This window comes from Chrysemys picta, chromosome 17 (genome assembly GCF_011386835.1).
Source record: "Chrysemys picta bellii isolate R12L10 chromosome 17, ASM1138683v2, whole genome shotgun sequence".
NCBI lineage: Eukaryota > Metazoa > Chordata > Testudines > Emydidae > Chrysemys > Chrysemys picta.
The window spans coordinates 24,057,984-24,082,379 of NC_088807.1; the positions used below are offsets into that span (position 1 = coordinate 24,057,984).

General features: G+C 68.3%; 1 protein-coding gene across 1 annotated transcript; it reads right to left on the bottom strand.

Moving 5' to 3' along the window:
* Positions 1-576: 576 nt before the first annotated feature.
* PPFIA3 (PTPRF interacting protein alpha 3) lies at positions 577-23,906 on the bottom strand. The gene is given in 33 exon segments (XM_065571113.1): positions 577-896; positions 981-1,045; positions 1,416-1,578; positions 1,832-1,900; positions 2,388-2,563; positions 3,370-3,467; positions 4,139-4,314; positions 6,253-6,279; positions 6,435-6,497; positions 7,549-7,578; positions 7,580-7,707; positions 7,710-7,749; positions 8,072-8,153; positions 8,251-8,344; positions 9,336-9,484; positions 9,736-9,875; positions 9,877-9,912; positions 10,363-10,585; positions 10,953-11,143; positions 11,507-11,633; positions 13,964-14,043; positions 14,190-14,252; positions 14,726-14,857; positions 15,304-15,387; positions 16,156-16,290; positions 17,912-18,058; positions 18,262-18,486; positions 18,746-18,826; positions 18,963-19,037; positions 19,407-19,571; positions 21,121-21,222; positions 23,588-23,710; positions 23,712-23,906. Coding segments are annotated over 32 exon segments (3,594 nt in total). The 5' UTR covers positions 23,823-23,906; the 3' UTR covers positions 577-896; positions 981-986.
* Positions 23,907-24,396: the final 490 nt, after the last annotated feature.

Here is a 24,396-nt window from a genome sequence, read left to right on the forward strand (position 1 = left end):
GCCCGGGCCAGAGCCCCCCCCCCGGGCCAGGACCCCCCCAGGGCCAGGACCCCCCCAGGGCCGACCCTCCCCAGGTCAGAGCCCCCTGGGCCCAGCCCCCAGGCTAGCACCCTCAGTGTCCCCCCTCCAGGGTTTGATTCCCCCCCCCCGAGCCCAGCCCCCTCCGTGACAGTCTGGGGGGGGGGGGGGAGAGGATCCCCCCCCCCAACAGAGCAGCCTTTGTTTCAAGCTGCTGCTCCCCCCGCTGTGGGGCGGGGTTGTCTGCCCTTTAGGGAGGGAAGGGCAACCCCCAGCCTGGGGAAAGCAAGGGGGTAGCCCAGCTCAGGGGGGCAGGAAGCAGCCCACAGGGTGATGGCATTTGGGGGGGTCAAATGGGGCCCCCCACTTTTAGCAGCAGATTCCCAGCACAGAGTTACCCTTTGAGGGCCTGGGGTGAGGCGAGGACACAGGATGCCACCGGAGGGGGGAGGGGGCAGATACCAGACTTGGGGGCTACAAATCCAGAGGGGAGGGGAGATGGGGGGGGCTCAGGCTGGGGGGCTCTAGGCCAGGTGTGGAGGGGGGCTACAAGGCTGGGGGGGGCCTTTAACCCCATTCACATTCTTGCCCCCCGCCCTTGACAGAACAATAACAAAAACTCCAAACAGACAGGTGTATGGGGGGGGTCATGCCCCGGATTCCCCCTTCCCGGGGGGGGGCTCGGCCCCCCGGTCCCTCCTCAGTGTCCACAGGGCCGGGGGTGTCCCCCACCCACAGCAGCAGCAACGCCCCCTGCAGGCGGTGGCGGGAGTGGTTTTTGGGGGGAGGGGACAGACGCAGGCCCCTCCCCTCGTCGTGGGGAGGGGGGGCAGAACCCCCCCCTCCAGCAGCAGTGTCCGTCCATGGGTCCCTGGCGCCTGGGGTGGAAAGCAGAGAATGAGACTGGATCCCCCCCCAGACGCCCCCCCCAGGCTCCCAGCAGGCCCCCGCGCCGCACTCACCCGGCGCTAGCAGGAATAGGTTCGCACCGAGACGCCGTCGCCCCGTTGGCTGGCCAGGGAATTTCCTTGGGGGGGACGGACAAGGAGAGGTCAGAGGTCACACAGCCCCCCCCACACACACACATACCCCACCGCTGGGACCATCAGGGCACAAGCACCGGAAATCCTACAGTGGAACTAAGCCCGCGCTGCGAGCTTCCCCACAGCAGTGTCCCCAGCCAGGACATGACCCCCTTCCCCCACAGTGCTGCGAGCTTCCCCACAGCAGTGCCAACAGCCAGGACACGCCCCCCAGTGCTGCGAGCTTCCCCACAGCAGTGCCAACAGCCATGATATGCCCCCCATCCCCCACAATGCTGCGAGCTTCCCCACAGCAGTGCCCTCTGCCCCATACCAGTGCTTCTCCCGCCCCCCAGGGCAGTGCCGTGCCCGTACCTTCGGGCTGCACCTTGCGGAGCTGCACGCTGGGGGGCGCCATGGCGGTGGCGCGGAAGGTGGGGGGCAGCATCTCGGCCGAGTCGGGGCTCACCCCCCGCAGGTCCTTCTCCCGGAACATCTTCCGCCACGACGGGGAGCGGCTGAAGGTCTTGGTGCTGTCCTGGGGGGTCAGAGGTCACAGAGCTGGGGGGGGGGCTGGGCACCCCCCTCCCGCCCCTGAAACACGTGGCCTGGGCGGAGGGAGGGGATGATTCCTGGGGGGGCCATGGCCTGGCAGGGGGGTTGTGTGGAGCACCAGTTCTGTGGGGTCAGGGATGGCGGGGAGGGGGGCTGCACATGGACAGGCGGGGGGGGGACACCCCCCCCCCGGGGAGGAACATTCCTGGGAGTGGGGGGGAGGGGGGACTTCTGACCTCATCCAGCCTCCGGTCCGTTCCCATAGCGATGAGATTCCCAAATTCCGTCTCCAGGATTTGCCGCGCCTGAGCCCAGAGAGAAAGGGGGGGGTGTCAGGTGTGATCGGGGCCCCCCCCCAATATCCCTATCAGGCCTTGCACCCCCTCTGAGACCCCAGATCAAAACCTGGGCTGCCCTTGAACATGGGAACCCCCCAGCCCCCCTTCCTGCCCTGCCCCCAGCTCTCCCCACCCTCCTTCTCTTCCCCCCTGGTTCCCGCGCCCCTCTGCTCCCCAGCCCCCATTCCTCCTGCCTGCCCCCTCTCTGCTCTCCGGCCCCCTCCCCAGGCCCACCCAGCCCCCATCCCTCCTGGCCCTCCCCCCCACCTCCCGCCTGCCCCCTCTCCGCTCCCCAGCCCCCTTCCCCTCCCTCGCCCCAGCCCTCCCCCCCACCTCCTGCCCACCCAATCTCTGCTCTCCTGCCCCCTCCCGTCTCCAGGTCCACCCAGCCCCCAGCCCCTCCCCCCCCACTTCCTGTCCCAGCCCAGCTCTGCTCCTCTGGCCCCCGGCCGACCTGGGTGTTCTGCGTGGGGATCTGCAGGAGCAGGGCCAGGTCGTTGCAGTCGAAGGCGTCGTCCAGGGCCAGCAGCGCCCCGTGCACCCCGCTCTCCGCCAGGTTGTTGGCGAATTCCTTCAGCCCGATCAGCTGCACCCAGCACATCACCCGCTCGTTGGACCAGACCATCACGTCTGTGGGGGGGAGGGTGGAGGGTCACACGGGCCCCCTCACTCCCGACCCGCAGCCCCCTGCCCTCCCGCCAGCCCTGCCAGTGCCCCTCACTCCCGACCCGCAGCCCCCTGCCCTCCCGCCAGCCCTGCCAGTGCCCCTCACTCCCGACCCGCAGCCCCCTGCCCTCCCGCCAGCCCTGCCGGTGCCCCTCACTCCCGACCCGCAGCCCCCTGCCAGCCCGGCCCTGCCCCCTCCCAGCCCTGCCGGTGCCCCTCACTCCCGACCCGCAGCCCCTGCCAGCCCAGCCCTGCCCCCCAGCCCTGCCGGTGCCCCTCACTCCCGACCCGCAGCCCCCTGCCCTCCCGCCAGCCCTGCAAGTGCCCCTCACTCCCGACTCGCAGCCCCCTGCCCTCCCGCCAACCCTGCCGGTGCCCCTCACTCCCGACCCGCAGCCCCCTGCCCTCCCGCCAGCCCTGCCGGTGCCCCTCACTCCCGACCCGCAGCCCCCTGCCCTCCCGCCAGCCCTGCCGGTGCCCCTCACTCCCGACCCGCAGCCCCCTGCCAGCCCGGCCCTGCCCCCTCCCAGCCCTGCCGGTGCCCCTCACTCCCGACCCGCAGCCCCTGCCAGCCCAGCCCTGCCCCCCAGCCCTGCCGGTGCCCCTCACTCCCGACCCGCAGCCCCTGCCAGCCCAGCCCTGCCCCCCAGCCCTGCCGGTGCCCCTCACTCCCGACCCGCAGCCCCTGCCAGCCCAGCCCTGCCCCCCAGCCCTGCCGGTGCCCCTCACTCCCGACCCGCAGCCCCTGCTGTCTGGGGGGGGCTCGGTACCTTTGATCTGGTTCTGACTTTCCTCCCGTCGCTGCTCCAGCTCCTTGCGGTCGTAGTTGAGGCGTTTCAAGCACATGATCCCGTAGTGAAGACTCACCCTGTGGGGGGAGGGGAGGGGGACAGGGGAGTTTGGAGGTGGGGAGCCCCCCCCTTCCCTGCAATCCCCATGCAGCCACTGACAGCCACACCCCTGGGGGTGATGGGACGGTTGCCCAATCCCCTCCCCCAGGCCTAAGGGAGCACCCCCAGCCCTCCCGGGCTTCGCTCAGCAGGGCAGGGGGGGTCCCCCGAGGGTTCGGGGGGGGGGAAGTGGGGGGGGGGTGGCCGGGGGTGGGGGGTGGATCAGGAGTTTGGGGAGCTGGAGCTGGGTTGGGGGGGGAAGAACAGGGGCCCCGTCTCTCACCGATGGAGGCTGGGTGCTCTGGGCAGCAGGGGAGGGGCAGCGAGGGAGAAGTGGGGGGCCCCGTCTCTCCCTGGGGGAAGTGGGGGGTGGGGGAGCAGCAGGGGGAAGGGGCAGCGAGGGGGACGTGGGGGAGGGGCCCGATCTCTCACCGGTGGAAGTGGGGGGAGGGGGAGCAGCAGGGGGAAGGGGCAGCGAGGGGGACGTGGGGGAGGGGCCCGATCTCTCACCGGTGGAAGTGGGGGGAGGGGGAGCAGCAGGGGGAAGGGGCAGCGAGGGGGACGTGGGGGAGGGGCCCGATCTCTCACCGGTGGAAGCGGGGGGAGGGGGAGCAGCGGGGGGGAGGGCCCGGGGGACCCCGTCTCTCACCGGTGGAAACTGTCGACCATCTTGAGCTGGCCCCGCAGCTCCTTCTTGTTGAGGTGGTCGAGCATGCGGGCGTCCACCAGCGACTCCATGAAGTAGCTGCGATACTGGGGCAGGCCCAGGCTGGGCAGCCAGTCGTTCCCCACCCACTCGTGGTTCATGTCGCCGTAGGCCAGGATCTGCCGGGGGGGGGGGGGGGGACACGTCAGCGACTGACCCCTCGCTCACCCCGCTGCCCTTTGACCCGACCTGCGACCCCCGCTGCCCTTTGACCCCACTGCCCTTTGACCCAACCCGCGACCCCCGCTGCCCTTTGACCCCACGGCCCTTTGACCCAACCCACGACCCCGCTGCCCTTTGACCTGGCCCATGACCTTTGTCCATCCCGCTCTGCCCTGGTGACTCCACTGCCCTGACTACTGACCCATACTGGGACCGCTCTGCCTCATGACCCTACAACCTCCCGACCCCTCTGCCCGTTGACCCCTGACCCTGTGACCTCCCTGCCTGTCCCGATCTTTGACCCTCGCCTGCCCCATGACCTCCCTGCCCTTTGACTCCTGACCCACATCGTGACCTCCCTGTCCCATGACCCCACTGCCCGTTGATCTCTGACCTCACACTGTGACCTCCCTGCCCTGTCCCTCGCAACACCCAAACTCTCGCCCTGACCTCACTGCCCTTTAACCCCTGACCCTGTGACCTCCCTGCCCCACCACCCCACTGTCCTTTGACCCCTGCCCCCAGTGTGACCTCCCTGCCCCACCTCTCACCCACCTCAGTGCCCTTTGACTCCTGACCCCATTTTGACCTCTCACCTGCCCTGCAACCCCTGACCTTTTGCCCACCCCATGACCTCCCCATCCTATGACCTGCAACCCCTTACTCAGACTGTGGCCTGCCCTATGACCTCTAACCTCTCACCCCTACGCTGTGACCCTGGCACAACCCCCACCTTTCCCCTCCACTCCCCCCAATCTCCGAACATCCCTGACTTCTGACCCCGCTGCCCAGTGACCCACAGCTGCCCCTGCCCCACGACCCCTGCCATGCCCCCTCTGACCCCTGTGCCCCCTCCGACCCTCCCCCACCACCGCAGAGGGAATAAGCCAATACCCACAATGCACTGCAAGAATCACAGCTACCACCACAGATTGCAGGGAGGACCCATGTGCTACCACAAAAAAACACCCCCGTGGAACAGGGCCAGTGGGACAGTCCATCCCTCCTTCCCCCCTCCCAAAACAGGGACAATGGCACAGTCCATCCCTCCTTCCTCCCCCCCAAATAGGGCCAATAGAACAGTCCATCCCTCCTCCCCCCTCCCAAAGAGGGCCAGTGGGACAGTCCATCCCTCCTCACTCCCCCCCCCCCCAACAGGATCAGTGGGACAATTCATCCCTCCTTCCAACAGGGACAGAAGAACAATGCATCCCTCCTTCCCCCCTCCCCGCAGTGGGATAATCCATCCCTTCTTCCGCCCCCCCCTCCAAAAAAAACAGGGACAATGGCACAGTCCATCCCTCCTTCCTACCCCCTCCAAACCAGGATAGTAGAACAGTCCGTCCCCCCCCAAACAGGGACAGTCCATCCCACCTCCCCCCCAAAACAGGGAGAGTGGGACAGTCCATCCCGCCTCCTCTCCCCCTTCCCGAAACAGGGACAGTGGGATAGCTTGTGTGTGTGTGTGTGTGTGTGTCCGTGTGTGTGTGTCCGCCCACACGCCTAGCACTGGGCCCCGCCCTTGCCTCGGCCCCGCCCTGCCCCTGCCACTCCCCCAGCCAGGTCGAAAATACAGCACCTGTCCGCCCACCCCGTTCGTGCGAGAGGGGTGGTGGTGGTGGCGGCGTCGCACGAGAGCGAGCAGACGTGCGAGACGTATATAAAAGAACGGGAGGTCAGGGCGACGGGGCAAGCAATTGCACTACTCCCCCCGCCAAGGAAAACGTTCGTGCCAGAACCGGCCCGTTCCATGACAACGGGCTACAGGAAACGCAGGGCAGATTTAAAACGTGGTAAACCAACGGCCACGCCCACCCCTGCCTAGGCCACGCCCACCCCTGCCTAGGCCACGCCCTCACAGTCCGTACTCCTGCCCGGCAGTCCCGCCCCCCTACCTGCTCCCAGCTGATCTCCTTGCTCTCCTGGGCGGGGCACAGCGGGAAGGAAGGTGGAGAGAGCGGTTAGTGCCCGGGCCGCGCACCCCAGAGCTGGGCGCCTCCAGCCCCGGAGGGTCAGCAACGCCCCTCCCCCCGCCTCCGTGTCTCCCCCCGCCCCGCCGTGCACGACTCTCACTCACCAGCTTGGTTGTGGCCGTGAGCGACTCCACCTCCTCGTGCGTCATCCACACGTTGCTCGTGGACTGGGGGGGGGGCACGAGGGTGCAGGACATGGGGGCAGGGGGAGAGAGACAGAGATTTCACCATTAAATCACTTTAGGAGGGGACCTGTCCCAGCCTCTTGGGGCAAGGACACCGAGCAGGAGCCGGTGGGCACCAGGGCTGAGGGGCCATGGGGGGGGCCGTACCAGGGAGGCTGTGGGGACCTAAGGGGGACTGGGGAGCCGGGGGGACCCAAGAGGGGCTGGGGACGTATTGTGTGGCAGCGGGCGCCAGGGGGCACCTGAGAGGGACCTGGGGCTGTACCGTTCAGGTGCTGGCGGGGGGAGCGGGGAGGACTCCGGGGGGCCATACCATGCGGGTGCTGGCAGGGGGACCAGGGGAGGGATCCCAGGGGGGCCGTACCATGCAGGTGCTGGCGGGGGGACCGGGGGCACCATACCATGCGGATGCTGGCGGGGGGACCGAGGGGGACCTGGGGGGGGGGGGGTCCCATGCGGGTGCTGGCGGGGGGGACGGCCGTATCGTGCAGGTGCCGGCGGAGGGGGGGGGGGGGGGGAGGGCGTACCGTCCGGGTGCTGGCGGGGGGACCGGGAGGGGGGGGGGGGCGTACCGTCCGGGTGCTGGCGGGGGGACCGGGGGGGGGGGCGTACCGTCCGGGTGCTGGCGGGGGGACGGCCGTATCGTGCAGGTGCCGGCGGAGGGGGGGGGGGGAGGCGTACCGTCCGGGTGGCTGGCGGGGGGGGGAGGGGGGAGGCGTACCGTCCGGGTGCTGGCGGGGGGGGGGAGGGGGAGGCGTACCGTCCGGGTGCTGGCGGGGGGACCGGGGGCACCATACCATGCGGATGCTGGCGGGGGGACCTCGGGGGACCTCGGGGGGGGGGGGCGTCCCATGCGGGTGCTGGCGGGGGGACGGCCGTATCGCGCAGGTGCCGGCGGAGGGGGGGGGGGGAGGCGTACCGTCCGGGTGCTGGCGGGGGGACCGGGGGGGGGAGGCGTACCGTCCGGGTGCTGGCAGGGGGGGGGGGCGTCCCATGCGGGTGCTGGCGGGGGGGACCGGGGGGGGAGGCGTACCGTCCGGGTGCTGGCGGGCGCCGAGGGGCTGGGTGAGCGACACCATCTCCTGGATAGCCAGGCGCAGCTTAAGCCGGTGCAGGGGGTTGCTGATGCCGATCTCCCGCTGGATCTCCGTGTCCGACAGGTTGGCCATGATGGCCCCGCTCTTCACGTTGGCCGGCAGGCGGCCACGTACCAGGCCGGCATCCCCACCCACAGCTGTCGGGGCAGGGGGGTTAGAGCGCCTGGGGCGTGCCCGCGAGCCCCCCCAATTCAGCCCCCCGGACGCCTGGGTTCCAACCTCGCAGCCCCCCTCCACTTCCCCCCGGACACCTGGGTTCCTACCCACTGTCTCTGCCTGGGGTCCAACCTCATGTCCCCCCCTCACTTCTCCCGGACGCCTGGGTTCCATCCCTACCACCTCCACCTGGGTTCCAACCCTGCGCCCCCCCCTCACTTCTCCCCCAGACGCCTGGGCTCCAACCCCCTCCCCCGCCCCCAGGATGCCTGGGTCCCCCGGCCCCCCTCGCGATGCCGTCACCTCCAGCCAGGACACGACGGTGGGTCCGTCCCAGGCGGCGAAGGGCAGGCCCTGGCGACAGGCCTCCTCCAGCAGCTCGTGCCTAGGGGGCGGGAGTGGGGGGGGTGAGACTGAGGGGACCCCCCCCCACCCCCGCCCGCCATCCCCCGCCCATAGCTCCCTGCCCCTCCCCCACTCACTTCTTCTTATTCCGTCGGTCCTTGTCCACCGGCCCAGCCAGCTTGGAGAGACCCAGGGGGTCCGCGGGGGACGTCTCGTCCGACGGGGTCCCGGCTGGGGGGGGGGGGAAAACAGGTGAGAGTCTCCCCCCACACGCCCATTGCTGGCCAGCCCCCCCACCCCCAGCCAGGGAGCCCGGATGCCTGGGTTCTCTCCGCGGCTCTGGGAGGGGAGCGGTGTCTACTGGTTAGAGCAGGGGGGCTGCGAACCAGGACTCCTGGGTTCTCTCCGTGGCTCTGGGAGGGGAGCGGTGTCTACTGGTTAGAGCAGGGGGGGGGCTGGGAGCCAGGACTCCTGGGTTCTCTCCGCGGCTCTGGGAGGGGAGCGGTGTCTACTGGTTAGAGCAGGTGAGGCTGGGAGCCAGGACTCCTGGGTTCTCTCCGCGGCTCTGGGAGGGGAGCGGTGTCTACTGGTTAGAGCAGGGGGGCTGGGAACCAGGACTCCTGGGTTCTCTCCGCGGCTCTGGGAGGGGGAGCGGTGTCTACTGGTTAGAGCAGGGGGGGTTGGAAGCCAGGACTCCTGGGTTCTCTCCCCGGCTCTGGGAGGGGAGCGGTGTCTACTGGTTAGAGCAGGGGGGCTGGGAACCAGGACTCCTGGGTTCTCTCCGCAGCTCTGGGAGGGGAGCGGTGTCTACTGGTTAGAGCAGGGGGGTTGGAAGCCAGGACTCCTGGGTTCTCTCCCCGGCTCTGGGAGGGGGAGCGGTGTCTACTGGTTAGAGCAGGGGGGTTGGAAGCCAGGACTCCTGGGTTCTCTCCCCGGCCTCTGGGAGGAGAGCGGTGTCTACTGGTTAGAGCAGGGGGGCTGGAAGCCAGGACTCCTGGGTTCTCTCCCCGGCTCTGGGAGGGGAGCGGTGTCTACTGGTTAGAGCAGGGGGGGTTGGAAGCCAGGACTCCTGGATTCTCTCCGTGGCTCCGGGAGGGGAGCGGTGTCCTACTGGTTAGAGCAGGGGGGCTGGGAGCCAGGACTCCTGGGTTCTCTCCCCGGCTCTGGGAGGAGCGAGTGGGTCGCAGCAGGGTGTGGGAGGGGATCCTGGGGCCCCGGACACCTGGGTCCCACCGGGAGGACACCTACGCAGGGAGGGGGGAGTCCCGGCCTGGGGGGCCCAGCCGTCCCTTCTCCTTCTTCCCGAAGAGGCGCCCGATGGACGACTTGATGCTTTTCTTCTTGGTGGATTTGTGCAGCGAATCCTGGCTGCTGTTGGCGCCGTCGGAGCCCAGCCTGGGGGGTGGGGGGAATAATACAGGCTAACGGTGCCCCCTTAACCCCCCTTCCCCTGGGTCACAAACCCTGCCCCGGGGCCGCTGCCCCCAATCCCTCCTCTCCCCCCGGGGTCGCTGCTCCCCGACTTCCCCATCCCAGCTCCCCCCATATCCCCATCCCCCCCCACGCCCAGTGCCCTCCAACCCCTTCCCCCACTGGGTCACTACCCCCCCCAACCGCCCCACCCCCTGGCTCACCCTGCCCTCAGGTCTCGGCCATCCTCTAGGGCTCCGGCCTGCAGCGCCAGGGCCTGGCTCACCCGCTCCAGCCGGCGGTGCGGGGGGTGGCGGGGGGCGGCGTCTCACAGGGCACCAGGGCCTTCTCCTCCGCCCCCCACGCCCCTCCTCCTTGGGCACGTGGTTCTGGGGGGGAAGCACAGGGCACTGCCTTAGGGAAGCGCGCAGCACCGAGGTCCCGTCCCGCGGTGGGAACGCTGCTGGGGAGGGAGAAGCTCGCAGCGTGGAGGTGGGGGGACCCTGCTGTAGGGAAGTTCACAGTGCTGCGGTGGGGACACACCCCACTCGGGGGGGGGGGGAGCTGGCAGTGCCTGGGGGGGCAGGACACCCCACTGGGGAGAGGGAGCTGGCAGCGCCCCGGGGGGGTTGGGGACTGCTGGGGGGGGGAGCAGGACACCCCGCTGGGGAGGGGGAGCTGGCGGTGCCTGGGGGGGGGGGATGACTGCTGGGGGGGGGCAGGACACCCCGCTGGGGGGGGGGAGCTGGCGGCGCCTGGGGGGGACAACTGCTGGGGGGGGCAGGACACCCCGCTGGGGGGGGGAGCTGGCGGCGCCCGGGGGGGGAACCGATACTCACCATCCTGTCTCCCTCGCGGGCGGGGCTGTGGGGCGCCAGGCGGGGGGTGGAGTGCCCGCTGCTGGGGGGCGAGGGGCTGGCCAGGGTGGAGCTGGTGACGGACGGGGGGATGGAGGCGCCGGCCCGGTACCGGCCCAGGGACCCGTCCAGCGCCGAACCGCTGACCCGGCTCTCAATCTCCTCGGCCCGCAGCTCCGTGCACTCCTTCTCCTCCTGGATCAGCCTGGGGGGGGGGGGGACAGCCGTGAAGGGGGGGACAGCCGCAGGGGCCCCAGGGGATCCCTCGGCTGTGGGGTGGTTATGGGAGATGGAGAAGCTGCTGAGGGGGTCCCCAGGGGTGATGTGATGTGAGGGGGTCCCCAAGGGGTGCAGAGGGGGACCCTGGGGCATTAGGTGGGTCCTGGGGGGTTCAGAGGGGATCTCCAGGGTGCTGTGAGGGTCCTGGGGGGTCCCTGGGGCGGTAGGGGGGGTCCCAGGGGGTTCAGAGGGGGTCCTGAGGTGGTGAGTCCCAGGGGCTGCAGGTTCAGGGGATCACAGGGGGGAGTTCAGGGGGGTCCCAGGGGCTTCGGGGGGTCCCAAGGGGGTCTCACTTGATCTCCTTGTTGATGGCCTCGAGCTGCTCCTGTAACATGATGGCCAGCGTCTGCACGTCCGTCTGCCCGCTGGGCGAGAGCAGGTCGGCCGAGCCGAAGAGGGGGTCGCGCTCCTCCTCGTCCGACCCGTCCAGCCCCCCCTCGAAGGGCTGGGCCAGCCCCCCTGCTTGCTGCGCCCGCTCCCACTCCTGGGGGGCCTGCGGGAGGGGGGAGGGGAGAGTGAGATGGGGCAGACCCCCAAACTTCCCCCCATAGCACAGCCCCCCCACAACTGCCCCGCCCCCCCCCACAGCACATGCCCCACCCCACCACTGCCCCGCCCCCCTGCAGCACAGGGCTCCCCCATTCCTGGGGGCCACCAGGGGTGGGGGGTGATCTCAGCCCTGCCCCTAGCACCCCTCCAGCCCTGCCCCCCATCCCGATAGCAAGAGATGGCGAAGTACTCACCAGGGGTGGGGGCAGATCCGGGGCGGGGGAGATAAAGCACACAGTTAGTAGCAGCCAGAAACCTGCCCCCCGAGCCAGTCCCCCGCCCCACCCCGCCCCATCACCTTAGTGGCTTCATCCTTGACGGCCCAGCGCCCCTTCTTGTGCCTGCGGGGGGCGCCGGCGTAGGGGTCTGCGGGCAGGGCGGGGCCCTGGGAGTAGCGCAGCTCCAGGGCGCTGCCCGGCAGGGACCTGTGGGAACAGTACTGTGTTCGGGACACTGGCGCCTGCCTCAGTTTCCCCACCTGCTGCGTGAACCGCCCAGCTGGGGGTTGGGGGAGGGGACACAGTGGGGGCTGGGGAACAGACGGGGGAGGAGTTTGCTGCGAGGGGTAACATCAGGGTTCTTTTTTTTTCCCAATTTGGATCCATTCCAGTTTTCACAGAGATGGGAAAAGATGGGCGGATAAGTCAGACAATTAACGGCAGACAATTAAAACCGGTTTGGACGCCAGCCGTCCCCATCGCACGTCGGGGAAAGATCCTCCAGCCCAAGCAACATGTTGGCCGCCCGCCCTCCCCTTCTGTCTCTTCAGGGGTTAAGGAAAAATCCCAGGGTTTTCCCCAAGATCTATTATTCAAGGGAGATTTTAACGGATTTTCCCCTGAATTTTCGACTGCTCGAGCGCGTGCGACAATGTTGATTCTGTTAGGAAAAGCCCGTTCTGTTTGGTAGCTGCCGTCATGTGAACAGTGACGTCGGTAACCACGAGATGCTCTGTTAGCGTACGGCGCTGGAGCGGAAGACACAGATGGGTTGATGCGCACGTACAGCTAATGTACAGCGTAAAACTGCTTTTCACGGCTTTCGCTTTTCTCTTTACTCCTGGGGGAATTCTGCGCCGCTGCACGCGTGCAGAATGAATGAATTGCGCATAGTTTTAATTTTTTTGCGCAAAAAAAAAGCTTCGGCTGAAAAGTGGCTGCAGTTCCGCCTTTTCGCCACCAGAGGGCGATAGAACAAAGCCGCAGCTCCCGGCCAGCTAGGGAAGAGAAAGAGCCGGCCGAGCCTTCTTCGCAGTGCCTGTCGGGCCAGGTTAGGAGACAGACAACGTGGGGCTGCTGGCGGGGGGTCAGACGGAGCCCATAAGGGCTAGTGGGAGAGGAGAGGACAGACTGGGGCAGGGGCTGAATGGGAGTGGAGGCGCAGGGCCACAGAGGGGAGGGAGACGCAGGGCCACATGGGGACGGGGGCAGTGGATGTGGAGGGACACGTGTCTGACTGAATGGGAGAGGCTAGGGGCCAGCCAGGGTCTGCTTGGGGGAAGCTCCCGAACAAACCCTCCCTGTCCCCCCAAAATAACCTGTTCTATACTGTTCACACCCAGGCCCCTTCCCAGCCATTTACTTCCCTCTCCCTCAGCTCCTCCGTTAGCCGACTCCCCCCAGCCTTTCACTGCTTCTCGCGAAATACGGTTCTGTATTGTAGTTTCAATGAATTATTGCTCAGAGTTTTGAATTAATACGCCTAGTAAGAAATCTATTTGTCAAAAAACATTTTCTGAATCTTTTTTGTCGTCTGTATTGTTACAGACATACTTGCTGACGGGGATTTTGAAATAAACGACCAAAAATAATTGAAACGGGTGTGATTCTATTGTGTTATTCTGACAAATAAAATGTGCAGAATTTTAAACTATTGTGCGCAGAATTTTTAATTTTTTGGCGCAGAATTCCCCCGGAGTATCTCTTTGGGCTGCCTTCGCTCCCCCCTAATATCCCTGATATTTATCCAGAAAACTGCACCCGTATTTTTAATTTTTGTAGCAAACACAAATCAATTCCCAGAAAATCTTTAAACAAAACGGCCTGAGCTGTAGCTAGTGACAAGCTAGATTTGAAAGTAAATTTCAATTTAAAATGCACCAAACCAGCATTTTCTTTTTTTTTTTTTAAATTAGCAAAATAAAACCGCGCCGGACACATTAATAATAAAGTTTGCCGAGACCCGTTTTGCTTGTGAAACCAGCTGAACTGAACACTTATTAATTAGTCAGCCGTGACCCGTGAATTCAACGTCCCGCGTTTGGAACGAGCGGATCTCATTCCCTCGCCGGGTTTTTGGGCAGAGATCAGAAGAGGAAAACCAGGTCTTCTGCTTTTCCAAACCCCCATCGGTTTCCTGACTTAGGCTGAGCTGGGCACTGAAGGGACCTAGCCAAATAAACTGAACCGAGGGGAATTTTCTCCCCCGGGCGGCTTTAACCCCTCTCCAAACTCCGCACTGGCTTCCGGCCAAACTCGGCCGCAAACTTCCTGCTCTGCGGCTTTCGCTCGTCTCAATGGTTCCAACCGGCATCGATAAGCCTGGATTTGGTTTCTTTTCTAAATCATCCATTTTTGTCCACCCTGCCCTCCCCCACCCAGGAAACCAACGCCCCCTGAGGAGACACTCCCCACCAGAACCCCTCCCTTCCCTCCCACCCCCCTCAGGTGCCCCCTCCTCCACTTTAACCCTGCCAGTAACCCCCCCGCCCGGGTCTGCCAGGGACCAGGAGCCGGGCACGGTATCAACCCAGTACCTGGAGTAGGAGGAGACGGGTCGGCCCCGCAGCTGGTCGATTTCCATCTGCATCCGTTCCATCTCTGCCAGCAGCTGATCCTGGGGGGATGTGTGTGTGGGGGTCAGTGCAGCAGAGCCCCCCAGCCTGGGATCCCCACTCTGCCCACATGGCAAGCATCCCCCTGCTCCCCCCAGCACAGCCAGCTCCGCCCAGCCCCCACCCCGAGCTCCCCCCATCCCCGTACCTTGTTCAAGAGCAGCTCGTCCTGCAGCTTCTTCATGTCGGCGATTTCCTCGCTCAGCGTGTTCTGGGGGGCAGACGGGGTGAGACCACAGACCCCAACGGAGCCCCCCCCCACAGACCCCAGATCCCCCCCCGCCCTGCCGGTGCCCCTCACTCCCGACCCACAGCCCCTGCTAGCGCAGCCCTTGGGTCCCCCCAGCCCTGCCGGTGCCCCTCACTCCCGACCCACAGCCCCCTGCTAGCCCAGCCCTGGGCTCCCCCCAGCCCTGCCGGTGCCCCTCACTCCCGACCTGCAGCCCCTGCTAGCGCAGCCCTTGGGTCCGCCCCAGCCCTGCCGGTGCCCCTCACTCCCGACCCGCAGCCCCTGCTAGCCCAGCCCTGCCCCCCGCAGCCCTGCCGGTGCCCCTCACTCCCGACCCGCAGCCCCTGCTAGCCCAGCCCTGCCCCCCCAGCCCTGCCGGTGCCCCTCACTCCCGACCCGCAGCCCCTGCTAGCCCAGCCCTGCCGGAGCCCCTCACTCCCGACCCGCAGCCCCACCTTCTCCTCCAGGGCTCCCATTCGCTCCTTGAGGTGCAGCTGCAGCCGCTCGTTGGACTCCGACAGCAGCTTGTCGACCGTCTCCGAGAGCCGCTTGTTGTGTTCGTCGTTCATCTTCTCCCGCTGCCGCGCCTGGGGGGGGCGAGGGGGGATCACGGGAGCCCCCCTCATATCCCCTTGTGCCCCCCCATCCCCCAGCGCCCCCACTACACCCCCGTGCAGCCCCCCTCCCTGTGCCCCTCCTGCCTCAGTGCCCCAGGGTCCCCCCCCATATTCCAAGCCCTGCCCAGAGCTGGGGACAGTCTCACCCCCACCTCCCGTGAACACCTGCCCCATTGTCAGACAGTCCCTGCCCCCCACGGACACAGAGCACCCCCAGGGTCCGTCTCCCCCACTTGGGGACCAACCCCCAGAGGTCCCCCCATCTTAACCCCCCCCCATGCCCGCACCCAAGACACTCAGGGAGGGGAACTCCTCCCCCCACCCCATCCCCTCCAAACTCCCGGGGATAGGGGAGGCCCAGCAGAGCCAGGCCGAGAACCCAGGAGTCCGGAGACGCCCCCCGGCCCCCTCCTCACCCGCTGCAGCTCCTGGTTCTTCTCCTCCAGCTGTGCCTCCAGCTGGCGCAGACGCTCCTCGAAATTCCCGTGGCGCTCCTCGGCCTGGGGGGGGGACGGGTGTCAGCCACGCAGCCCCCCCCCCCGCCGGGATGAGCTGTCATCCGGGCCCCCACCCTACCCGACCACGGGGTGGGTTCATCCCCCCCCGCCACAGCCCCCAGCCTCCTGACCCCCCCAACACTGCCACGACCCCCCAGGGCCGCGTGTCCCCTCCCCTGCCACAGCCCCCCACCCTCCTGACCCCCCCAACACTGCCACGACCCCCCCCCAGGGCCACGTGTCCCCTCCCCTGCCACTGCCCCCCAGCCTCCTGACCCCCCCAACACTGCCACGACCCCCCCCGCCAGGGCCGCGTGCCCCCTCCCCCGCCACAGCCCCCCACCCTCCTGACCCCCCCAACACTGCGACGACCCCCCAGGGCCGCGTGTCCCCTCCCCCGCCACTGCCCCCCAGCCTCCTGACCCCCCCAACACTGCCACGACCCCCCCCCAGGGCCGCGTGTCCCCTCCCCTGCCACTGCCCCCCAGCCTCCTGACCCCCCCAACACTGCCACGACCCCCCAGGGCTGCGTGTCCCCTCCCCCGCCACAGCCCCCAGCCTCCTGACCCCCCCAACACTGCCATGACCCCCCAGGGCCGCGTGACCCCTCCCCCGCCACAGCCCCTAGCCTCCTGGCCCCCCCAACACTGCCACGACCCCCCAGAGCCGCGTGTCCCCTCCCCCGCCACAGCCCCCCACCCTCCTGGCCCCCCCAACACTGCCACAACCCTCCAGAGCCACATGCCCCATCCCCCACCACTGCCCCCCCACCTTGCTGAGGGCGGCCACGCGCTGGGCCAGTTGGGCTTCGATCTCGGGCAGCGTCTCGGCCCTTTGCAGCGTCTGCTGGAGTTTGGCCTTGGCGTCCTCCAGCCACTCCTGCAGCTGGCGCCCCTTCTCCTCGCTCTGGGGGGGCACCGAGAGTCAGAGACCCCCCCCACAACCCCCGATCCCCCTTCTCCTCGCTCTGGGGGGCCACTGAGAGTCAGAGACCCCCCACAACCCTCCCACCCCCTTCTCCTCGCTCTGGAGGGGCACCGAGAGTCAGAGACCCCCCCACAACCCCCACCCCCCTTCTCCTCGCTCTGGGGGGGCACCGAGAGTCAGAGACCCCCCCACAACCCCCACCCCCCTTCTCCTTGCTCTGGGGGGGCACCGAGAGTCAGAGACCCCCCCACAACCCCCCACCCCCCTTCTCCTCGCTCTGGGGGGGCACCGAGAGTCAGAGACCCCCCCTCGGCCCCTTCTCACTCGGTGGGGGGGCACCAAGAGTCAGAGACCCCCCCCACAGCCCTCCCACCCCCGTTCTCCTCGCTCTGGGGCGGCACCGAGAGTCAGAGACCCCCCCTCGGCCCCTTCTCACTCGGGGGGGGCACAGAGAGTCAGAGACCCCCCCACAACCCCCCACCCCCCTTCTCCTCGCTCTGGGGGGGCACCGAGAGTCAGAGACCCCCCCACAGCCCTCCCACCCCCTTCTCCTCGCTCTGGGGGGGCACCGAGAGTTAGAGACCCCCCCACAGCCCTCCCACGCCCTTCTCCTCACTCTGGGGGGGCACCAAGAGTCAGAGACCCCCCCTCGGCCCCTTCTCACTCGGGGGGGGGCACAGAGAGTCAGAGACCCCCCCACAACCCCCCACCCCCTTCTCCTCGCTTTGGGGGGGCACCGAGTGTCATATACCCCCCCACAGCCCTCCCACCCCCCTCTCCTCGCTCTGGGGGGGCACCGAGAGTTAGAGACCCCCCCACAGCCCTCCCACGCCCTTCTCCTCACTCTGGGGGGGCACCGAGAGTCAAAGACCCCCCACAGCCCTCCCACCCCCCTTCTCCTCGCTCTGGGGGGGCACCGAGAGTCAGAGACCCCCCCTCGGCCCCTTCTCACTGGGGGGGGGGGCACCGAGAGTCAGAGACCCCCCCACAGCCCCCCCCTTTAGTCCAACCCTAAGAACTTCTGCTCGTGGGGGCGGGGGGGGCAGGCATCTGGCGGTACAACGACCCCTTCCAGAGCACATGGGGGGGGAGTCCCGGGGGAGTCCCAGGGGGTTCTGGGGGCAGCGGGGGGCGCGGGGGGGGCTCTGACCTGGCGGGACGGTGACCCCTTGCAGGGCACATTTGGAGGGTCCTGGGGGGGCTCTGACCTGGCAGTACGGCGACCCCTTGGGGGGCTCCCGGGGGGGCTCTGACCTGGCGGTACAGTGACTCCTTGGGGGCACATTGGGGGGGTTCCGGGGGGGCTCTGACCTGGCGGGACGGCGACCCCTTGGGGGCACATTGGGGGGGGGTCCCGGGGGGGCTCTGACCTGGCGAGACGGCGACCCCTTGGGGGCACATTGGGGGGTCCCGGGGGGGCTCTGACCTGGCGGGACGGCGACCCCTTGGGGGCACATTGGGGGGTCCCGGGGGGGCTCTGACCTGGCGGGACGGCGACCCCTTGGGGGCACATTGGGGGGGGGTCCCGGGGGGGGCTCTGACCTGGCGGTACAGCGACCCCTTGGGGGCACACTGGGGGGGTCCCGGGGGGGGCTCTGACCTGGCGGTACAGCGACTCCTTGCAGGCCAGCTCGCTCTCCAGCTTGTCGTTGGCGTCATGCAGGGACGTGGCCTCGCGCTGGGCGCTCAGGTACCGTTTCTCCAGCGTGGTGATTCGCTCCTCCATGTCCTCCCGCTGCGCCAGCGCCTGGGGTGGGGGCAGGCCGGTGGGGGTGGGGTCTGACAGACGCCCCCCTCCCCCGCCGGGACCGGTCACAGCCCCCCTGCCCCCGAGCCAGGGCCGGCCCCGATGCCCCAGGATGGCTCTAGGGGGTCCAGTGGCTTAAGGGGACCCTGCCTTGGGGGAGGGGAGGAACCTGGGGGCTCTCGGGCCCGGGGGGGGGGGCTCACCTCCTTGAGGTCGCGCTGCAGCTTGACGTTGCCCTCCTGGGCCTTGGCCAGGTCGCGCCGGGCGCCGGCCAGCTCCTCCTCCAGCTCCGCCAGTTGCCGGCACAGGAGCCGGAGCCGCTCCCGCAGCTGCGCCAGCTCCTCCCGCTGGCGCTCGAGCAGCTCCTCCGGCTCCGGCGCCCGCCCCGCCCGCCCCTCGGGGGGCCCCGCCCCGTTCGCCGCCGCCGCCTGGGGGGGGAGAGATGTCAAGGACGCGGGGCCCCCCAAAGGACTCCAGAGCCCCCCAACAGGTCCCAGCGCCCCCAATATCTCCAGCCCCCCAAGGCCCCCCATTGAGCTCCAGTCCCCCCAGAGATCCCCCGTCCAGCCCCAGAGCCCCCCAATACTGCCCAATGAGCCCCAGCCCAGCCAGAGCCCCCCAGCCCCCCCACCTTCCCCTTTTCAGCGCCAGAACGCCCCCCCCCACCGTTCCCCCAGCCCCTCTCACACAGGTCAGCGTGTCCCCCTCCTTCGGCACGTCCTGGAGGCCGGACCGGCGCCGGGCGAGCTGCTCCCGCAAGGACAGGGACTGGGGGGGGAGATGTCAGAGCTGTGAGCTTCCCCGGCAGCAATGCCACACCCCTCCCCCAACCCGGGGGACTCCTGTGAGCTTCCCCGCAGCAGTGCCCTGGGCTGGGAGTGGGGCCCCCCCCAGGTGCCTGTACCTCTTGGTTGGACATTTCCAGCTCCTCCTCCAGCACCGCAACCCGCTCCAGGGCCACCCGCAGCCGCTCCCGGACCTGCAAAAGGGGGGGGGGGAGAGTGGGAGTGATCAGCCCAGCTCCCCCCACACCAAACCAACTCCCTACCCCCAACCAGGTCCCCCCACACCCCAGAGCCCAACCCCGCAGGTTCCTCCCCACACCCAGAGCCCCCCACTTCCAGAGCCCAACTCCCCCCACCCCCCCAGCTCCCCCTCCACACCCAGAGCCCGACCCCCCAGCCAGCCCCCCCCCCCAAGAGCAACTCCCCACACACACCCAGAGCCCCACCCCCCCAACCAGGCCCCCCCACATACCCCAGAGGTCCCCCAGAGCCTGACCCCCCAAAAGCCAGTCCCTGCCCCCCCCCCATAGCCTCCCCAGCCAGCCCCCCCCCCACACACACACCTTTTCATCCAGCGCCTTGTGGTGCTCGAAGAGGGACTTCAGAGCCTTCAGCACCTCGACCTCGCTGGAGACGCCGGCCGGGGACTGGGCCTGGCGCTTCACCACCGTCATGCGGAGCGACCGCTCGTGCCGCGACACCAGGCACTCCAGGTGCTCCAGCAGCAACTGCGGGGGGAGGTGAGGGATGGACGGACAGACAGACCCCCCCCTGCATTGCCTCGCCCTCTGGCCACAGCACGGACAGACAGACCCCCCCCATCGCCTCCCCCCCGGCCACAGCACGGACAGACAGACCCCCCCATCGCCTCCCCCCCGGCCACAGCACGGACAGACAGACCCCCCCATTCCTCCCCCCGGCCACAGCACGGACAGACAGACCCCCCCCATTCCTCCCCCCGGCCACAGCACGGACAGACAGACCCCCCCATCGCCTCCCCCCCGGCCACAGCATGGACAGACAGACCCCCCCATTCCTCCCCCCGGCCGCAGCACGGACAGACAGACCCCCCCATCGCCTCCCCCCCGGCCACAGCACGGACAGACAGACCCCCCCACCCCATTCCTCCCCCCGGCCACAGCACGGACAGACAGACCCCCCCCCATTCCTCCCCCCGGCCACAGCACGGACAGACAGACCCCCCCATTCCTCCCTCCCGGCCACAGCACGGACAGACAGACCCCCCACCCCATTCCTCCCCCCGGCCACAGCACGGACAGACAGACCCCCCCATCGCCTCCCCCTCGGCCACAGCATGGACAGACAGACCCCCCCACCCCATTCCTCCCCCCGGCCACAGCACGGACAGACAGACCCCCCCATTCCTCCCCCCGGCCACAGCACGGACAGACAGACCCCCCCCATCGCCTCCCCCCCGGCCACAGCATGGACAGACAGACCCCCCCATTCCTCCCCCCGGCCGCAGCACGGACAGACAGACCCCCCCATTCCTCCCTCCCGGCCGCAGCACGGACAGACAGACCCCCCCATTCCTCCCTCCCGGCCGCAGCACGGACAGACAGACCCCCCACTCCATTCCTCCCCCCGGCCACAGCACGGACAGACAGACCCCCCACTCCATTCCTCCCCCCGGCCACAGCACGGACAGACAGACCCCCCCATTCCTCCCCCCGGCCACAGCACGGACAGACAGAACCCCCCCATTCCTCCCTCCTGGCTGCAGCACGGACAGACGGACACCTCCACACACACGCCTCCCCCCTGGCCGCAGCACGGACAGACCAATCCCCCCCATTCCCCGCCCCCCGGCCACAGCATGGACAGACGGACACCCCCACACACACGCCTCCCCCCCAGCCGCAGCACAGACAGACGGACCCCCCCCATACACGCCTCCCCCCCAGCCGCAGCACCGACAGACGGACACCCCCCCACATTCCTCCCCCCCGCCGCAGCACGGATAGACGGACACTCCCACACACGCCTCCCCCCCCCCGGCTGCAGCATGGACAGACGGGCACCTCCCCCCCCCCGGCCACAGCACGGACAGACACCCCCACACACACGCCTCCCCCCCGGCCACAGCACAGACGGACAGACAGACACCCCAAAACGCCTCCCCCCCAGCAGCAGTATGGACAGACACTCCCCCCCGTCCCCCGGAATCAGCCACAGAGGAACAGACACAGACCCCCCCCCACTCCAGAAAGGCACACGGGGACGGACAGACGGACCCCGGTCAGGGGGACCCCTCACCCGCGTGTTGTTGCGCTCGGCTTTCAGCTCCAAAATCTCCTCCTCCCGCTCCAGCAACTGCTCCCGGCAGGCGTTCAGCTCCTTGGTCAGCGCCGCAAACTCCTGGGGGGGGACGGGGGGGGGGGACAGACACACACACCCCCGCAGTTAAAAGCGGCTTGGCAAAATTCCAGCTGCACTTTATCCCGGGCCCACAGGGAGCCTCCCGCCCGCCCCGTCCCCACTGGGAATCCCCCCCAACCCCGCCTCTGCGCCCGCCTCCCCCCCCCCCCCAGCACAGCCCCTGCCTCGTCCCCGGGCCCAGGAATCTGATCAGCCCCATAACTGTGGGGAACAGTTCAGGGACCGAGGTGGTTGGCGGGGGGGGGGGGGAAGAAGGATCCCGCAAGTGCGTGCGCGGGCGGGATCCCGCAGGTCTCGAACCCAGCTCCACCCCGACACGCCCATCCTCCTCCAGCTCCCGGTCGTCCCCCCCCGGAGACAACTCGCCAGCTTCCTTTAACGACCCGTCGCCTCGTTTGCTACAGAACCGGATTGAGATGGGAGGTGCGACGGAGCTGGGACAAGCGACCGCACCCCTGGGATCAGGAGTCACCTGGAGGGTGCCGGCATGGGGGGCACACGGGATCAGCTACCGCCAGACCCTCCCAGGGCCGGCAAGGCAGACCCGGGCGCCCAAGGGACCGTTGGAGGCTCGGCTGATGTGGCCGAGGAGTTTGCGAGTGGACGGGTCGGATCTAAAGCCAGGGGGAAAACGGACACTCGCCGCGTTCCCGCGGATCCTCGGCGTCCCACCGGCAGAGACAGAACCAGCTGATGCCAAGCCAGGAGAATCAGAGGAAATGGAGCCGCCCCGGCAGGGACCCGCGGCGAATACTGCCCTGATATTCACCCAGCCAGGCCTGCGGGCGGATCAGAGCAGGTGACAGACGGAGAACGGCGCTGAGGACCCGCGGTGGCCGGTGTCAGTAGGTCCTGATGCCGTTTGGCCGAGCGGCCGCCCCGGCCACTTCCCAACGTAGCCCCGGGGATGCGTTACGGGATGGCTCGGCCCGGCCTGCTGCGGCCTAGCACAAGGTCACCCCTGTTTCTTCTGACCCCCCCGAGCAGCTCGTTCCACGTCAGGACAGTCCGAGAGAGACCAAAATCAACTCACCGGGGCCTTTACGCTGAATTCGGAAAACGCGCCTGCTTTCAAACCCTCAAAGCCAACTCGTCACCGAAACAGCCCTCGACGGGGCCCAGGGTCTTACCGACCCCAAAGATTTAGAGAACCCGCCCAAGGCCGGAGCAGCGACCCCTTCGGCGCGCCGCGTTCTTCCCACGGGTCAGCTTTGTCAGCTCCGCCGTCCCGGAGTGAGATGTGCCCAAGCCGCCACCTGCTCGTGAACTTAGCGACACCGTCCGACGGGGTTTCTTCTCTTTAACCTGGTCTACGCCCGCCCCTGGGAGTGACCCCTTAGCGGGCTGGGCCCCACGGACCCACACAGTCCCACCGGGACAGGCCCGTCGGCACCAGCGCCCCCCCATCTCTTTCTGCGGCTCCCTGCAGTCCAGATAGACCCTGCGCCAGGCTCCCGGGGGAATTCACAGCAGCACCGGTGGCCTTTGCTGAACAAGGTGCCCGCGGATGAGTCCCCCGAGCACAGACTCGGCCTGGCCACGGGTTGGCACCGGGAGGCAGAGTCTGACCCGTGATCCAGCACCGTGATGGGCCAGGCCAAGCTGGGACGGCCTCCGGGTCCCTCTCTGTCCCCGCCTTTGTCTGCCAGGTCCGGGCGCCTCCGAAATGGGCGCCCCGCATCCAGTCCCCGAGCCCCGGTTCTCCAGCTCCGTTCCCAGGTCCTGGGTGCATCTCTGTCTCGCTGGCCCCTGTTGGTTTGGATTTGAGCCACCCCGCCGGCCTGTGTTAACCCTTTTGCACCCCGCTTGGGGGGGGGGGGGAATGGCAACGCAACATAACACATGGAGGGAAACTGAGGCACGCCTAGGTGTCACACAAACATTACAGGAAACTGCTGATTCGTCACAGCCTCTCCTCCACGGGCCGCTCTCAGCCCAGTGGCCAGCGGAGCGCGGGAGCAGCTCCACCGCCTGCCAGTCCTCACAACACGACACAGCTGCCGCCTCCCTGGCTGTCCCCCCACCAGCGTGACCCCACAGGGCTCAAACTTGCTCTCATCCAATGGCTGTTTCTGGCTTCCAGGTCGCTAACCACTAGACCCTGCCGCTTACGTCCCGGCCCCGACAACGGTGAAGGGGGGCGGAGCTGTGGAGTCGCTGGCACGGCTGGGGGGGACAGGGCGGCATTACCGCCCAAGCTCTGACCGCATCTGCCCTAGTGCAGACACGATTCTGCCGCCGCGGGAGCTTGCCCAGCTAGTGGGCGGGGCTGGTCTACGCTGCGCCAGTCAACCTCTGCCGGTGTCCCTCCCTCCCGCCCCGCAGCCCCCCGCCGGGTCCTGACCTGGGGCAGGGCGATGCTCAGCTGTCTCTGCAGCGACTCCTTCTCGTGGGCCAGCTCGCGGAGCCGGAGCTGGGCCGTGCCCAGGCTGTCCTGCGTGTCCCGCAGCGTCTCCAGCAGCCGCTCCCCGCTCCGTCAGCATGTTGACCATCAGCTGCTCGAAGTTGGCGTCCTCCGGCCCGTAGGCCGAGCCCCGGCGGCTGTCCTCGCTGATGGTGGGCATCACTTCGCACATCATCCTGCCGGGGGGGGCGGGGCAGGCCCCGGGGGGCGCCGCGGGGGGGGGTGGGCGGGGGGCTCAGTGCCCCGACCTACCGGGGGTGGGAGCGATGGAGAGAGAAAGAATGAGACAGAACTCGGATGCCTGGGTTCTATCTCAGCGCTGGGAGGGGAGTGGGGCCTAGTGGTTAGAGCTGGAAGGGGGGGGGGGCGCTGGGAGCCAGGACACCTGGGTTCTCTCCCTGGCTCTGGGAGGGGAGGGGGGGTCTGGCGGGTTAGAGCCGGGGCTGACAGCCAGGACGCCTGGGTTCTCTCCCCGGCTCTGAGGGGGGGGGGGGTCTAGTGGTTAGAGCAAGGGGGGCTGGGAGCCAGGACTCCTGGATTCACTCCCTAGGTTTGGGTGGGCTTAGCGGGGGAGGGGGGGGCTTACTAAAAAAAAACACATTAATTTAAAACTATCAGAAACTCCCATAACTCGCCCAACATCCCACTGTGGGTTTTTGTGCAGCAATGAGGCCGGCTCTGCCCCCCCCCCCCCCAAACACCTTGGGTGGGGGGAGGTTCATTACAGGGAGTAAAAGCTGGGCCCCTCC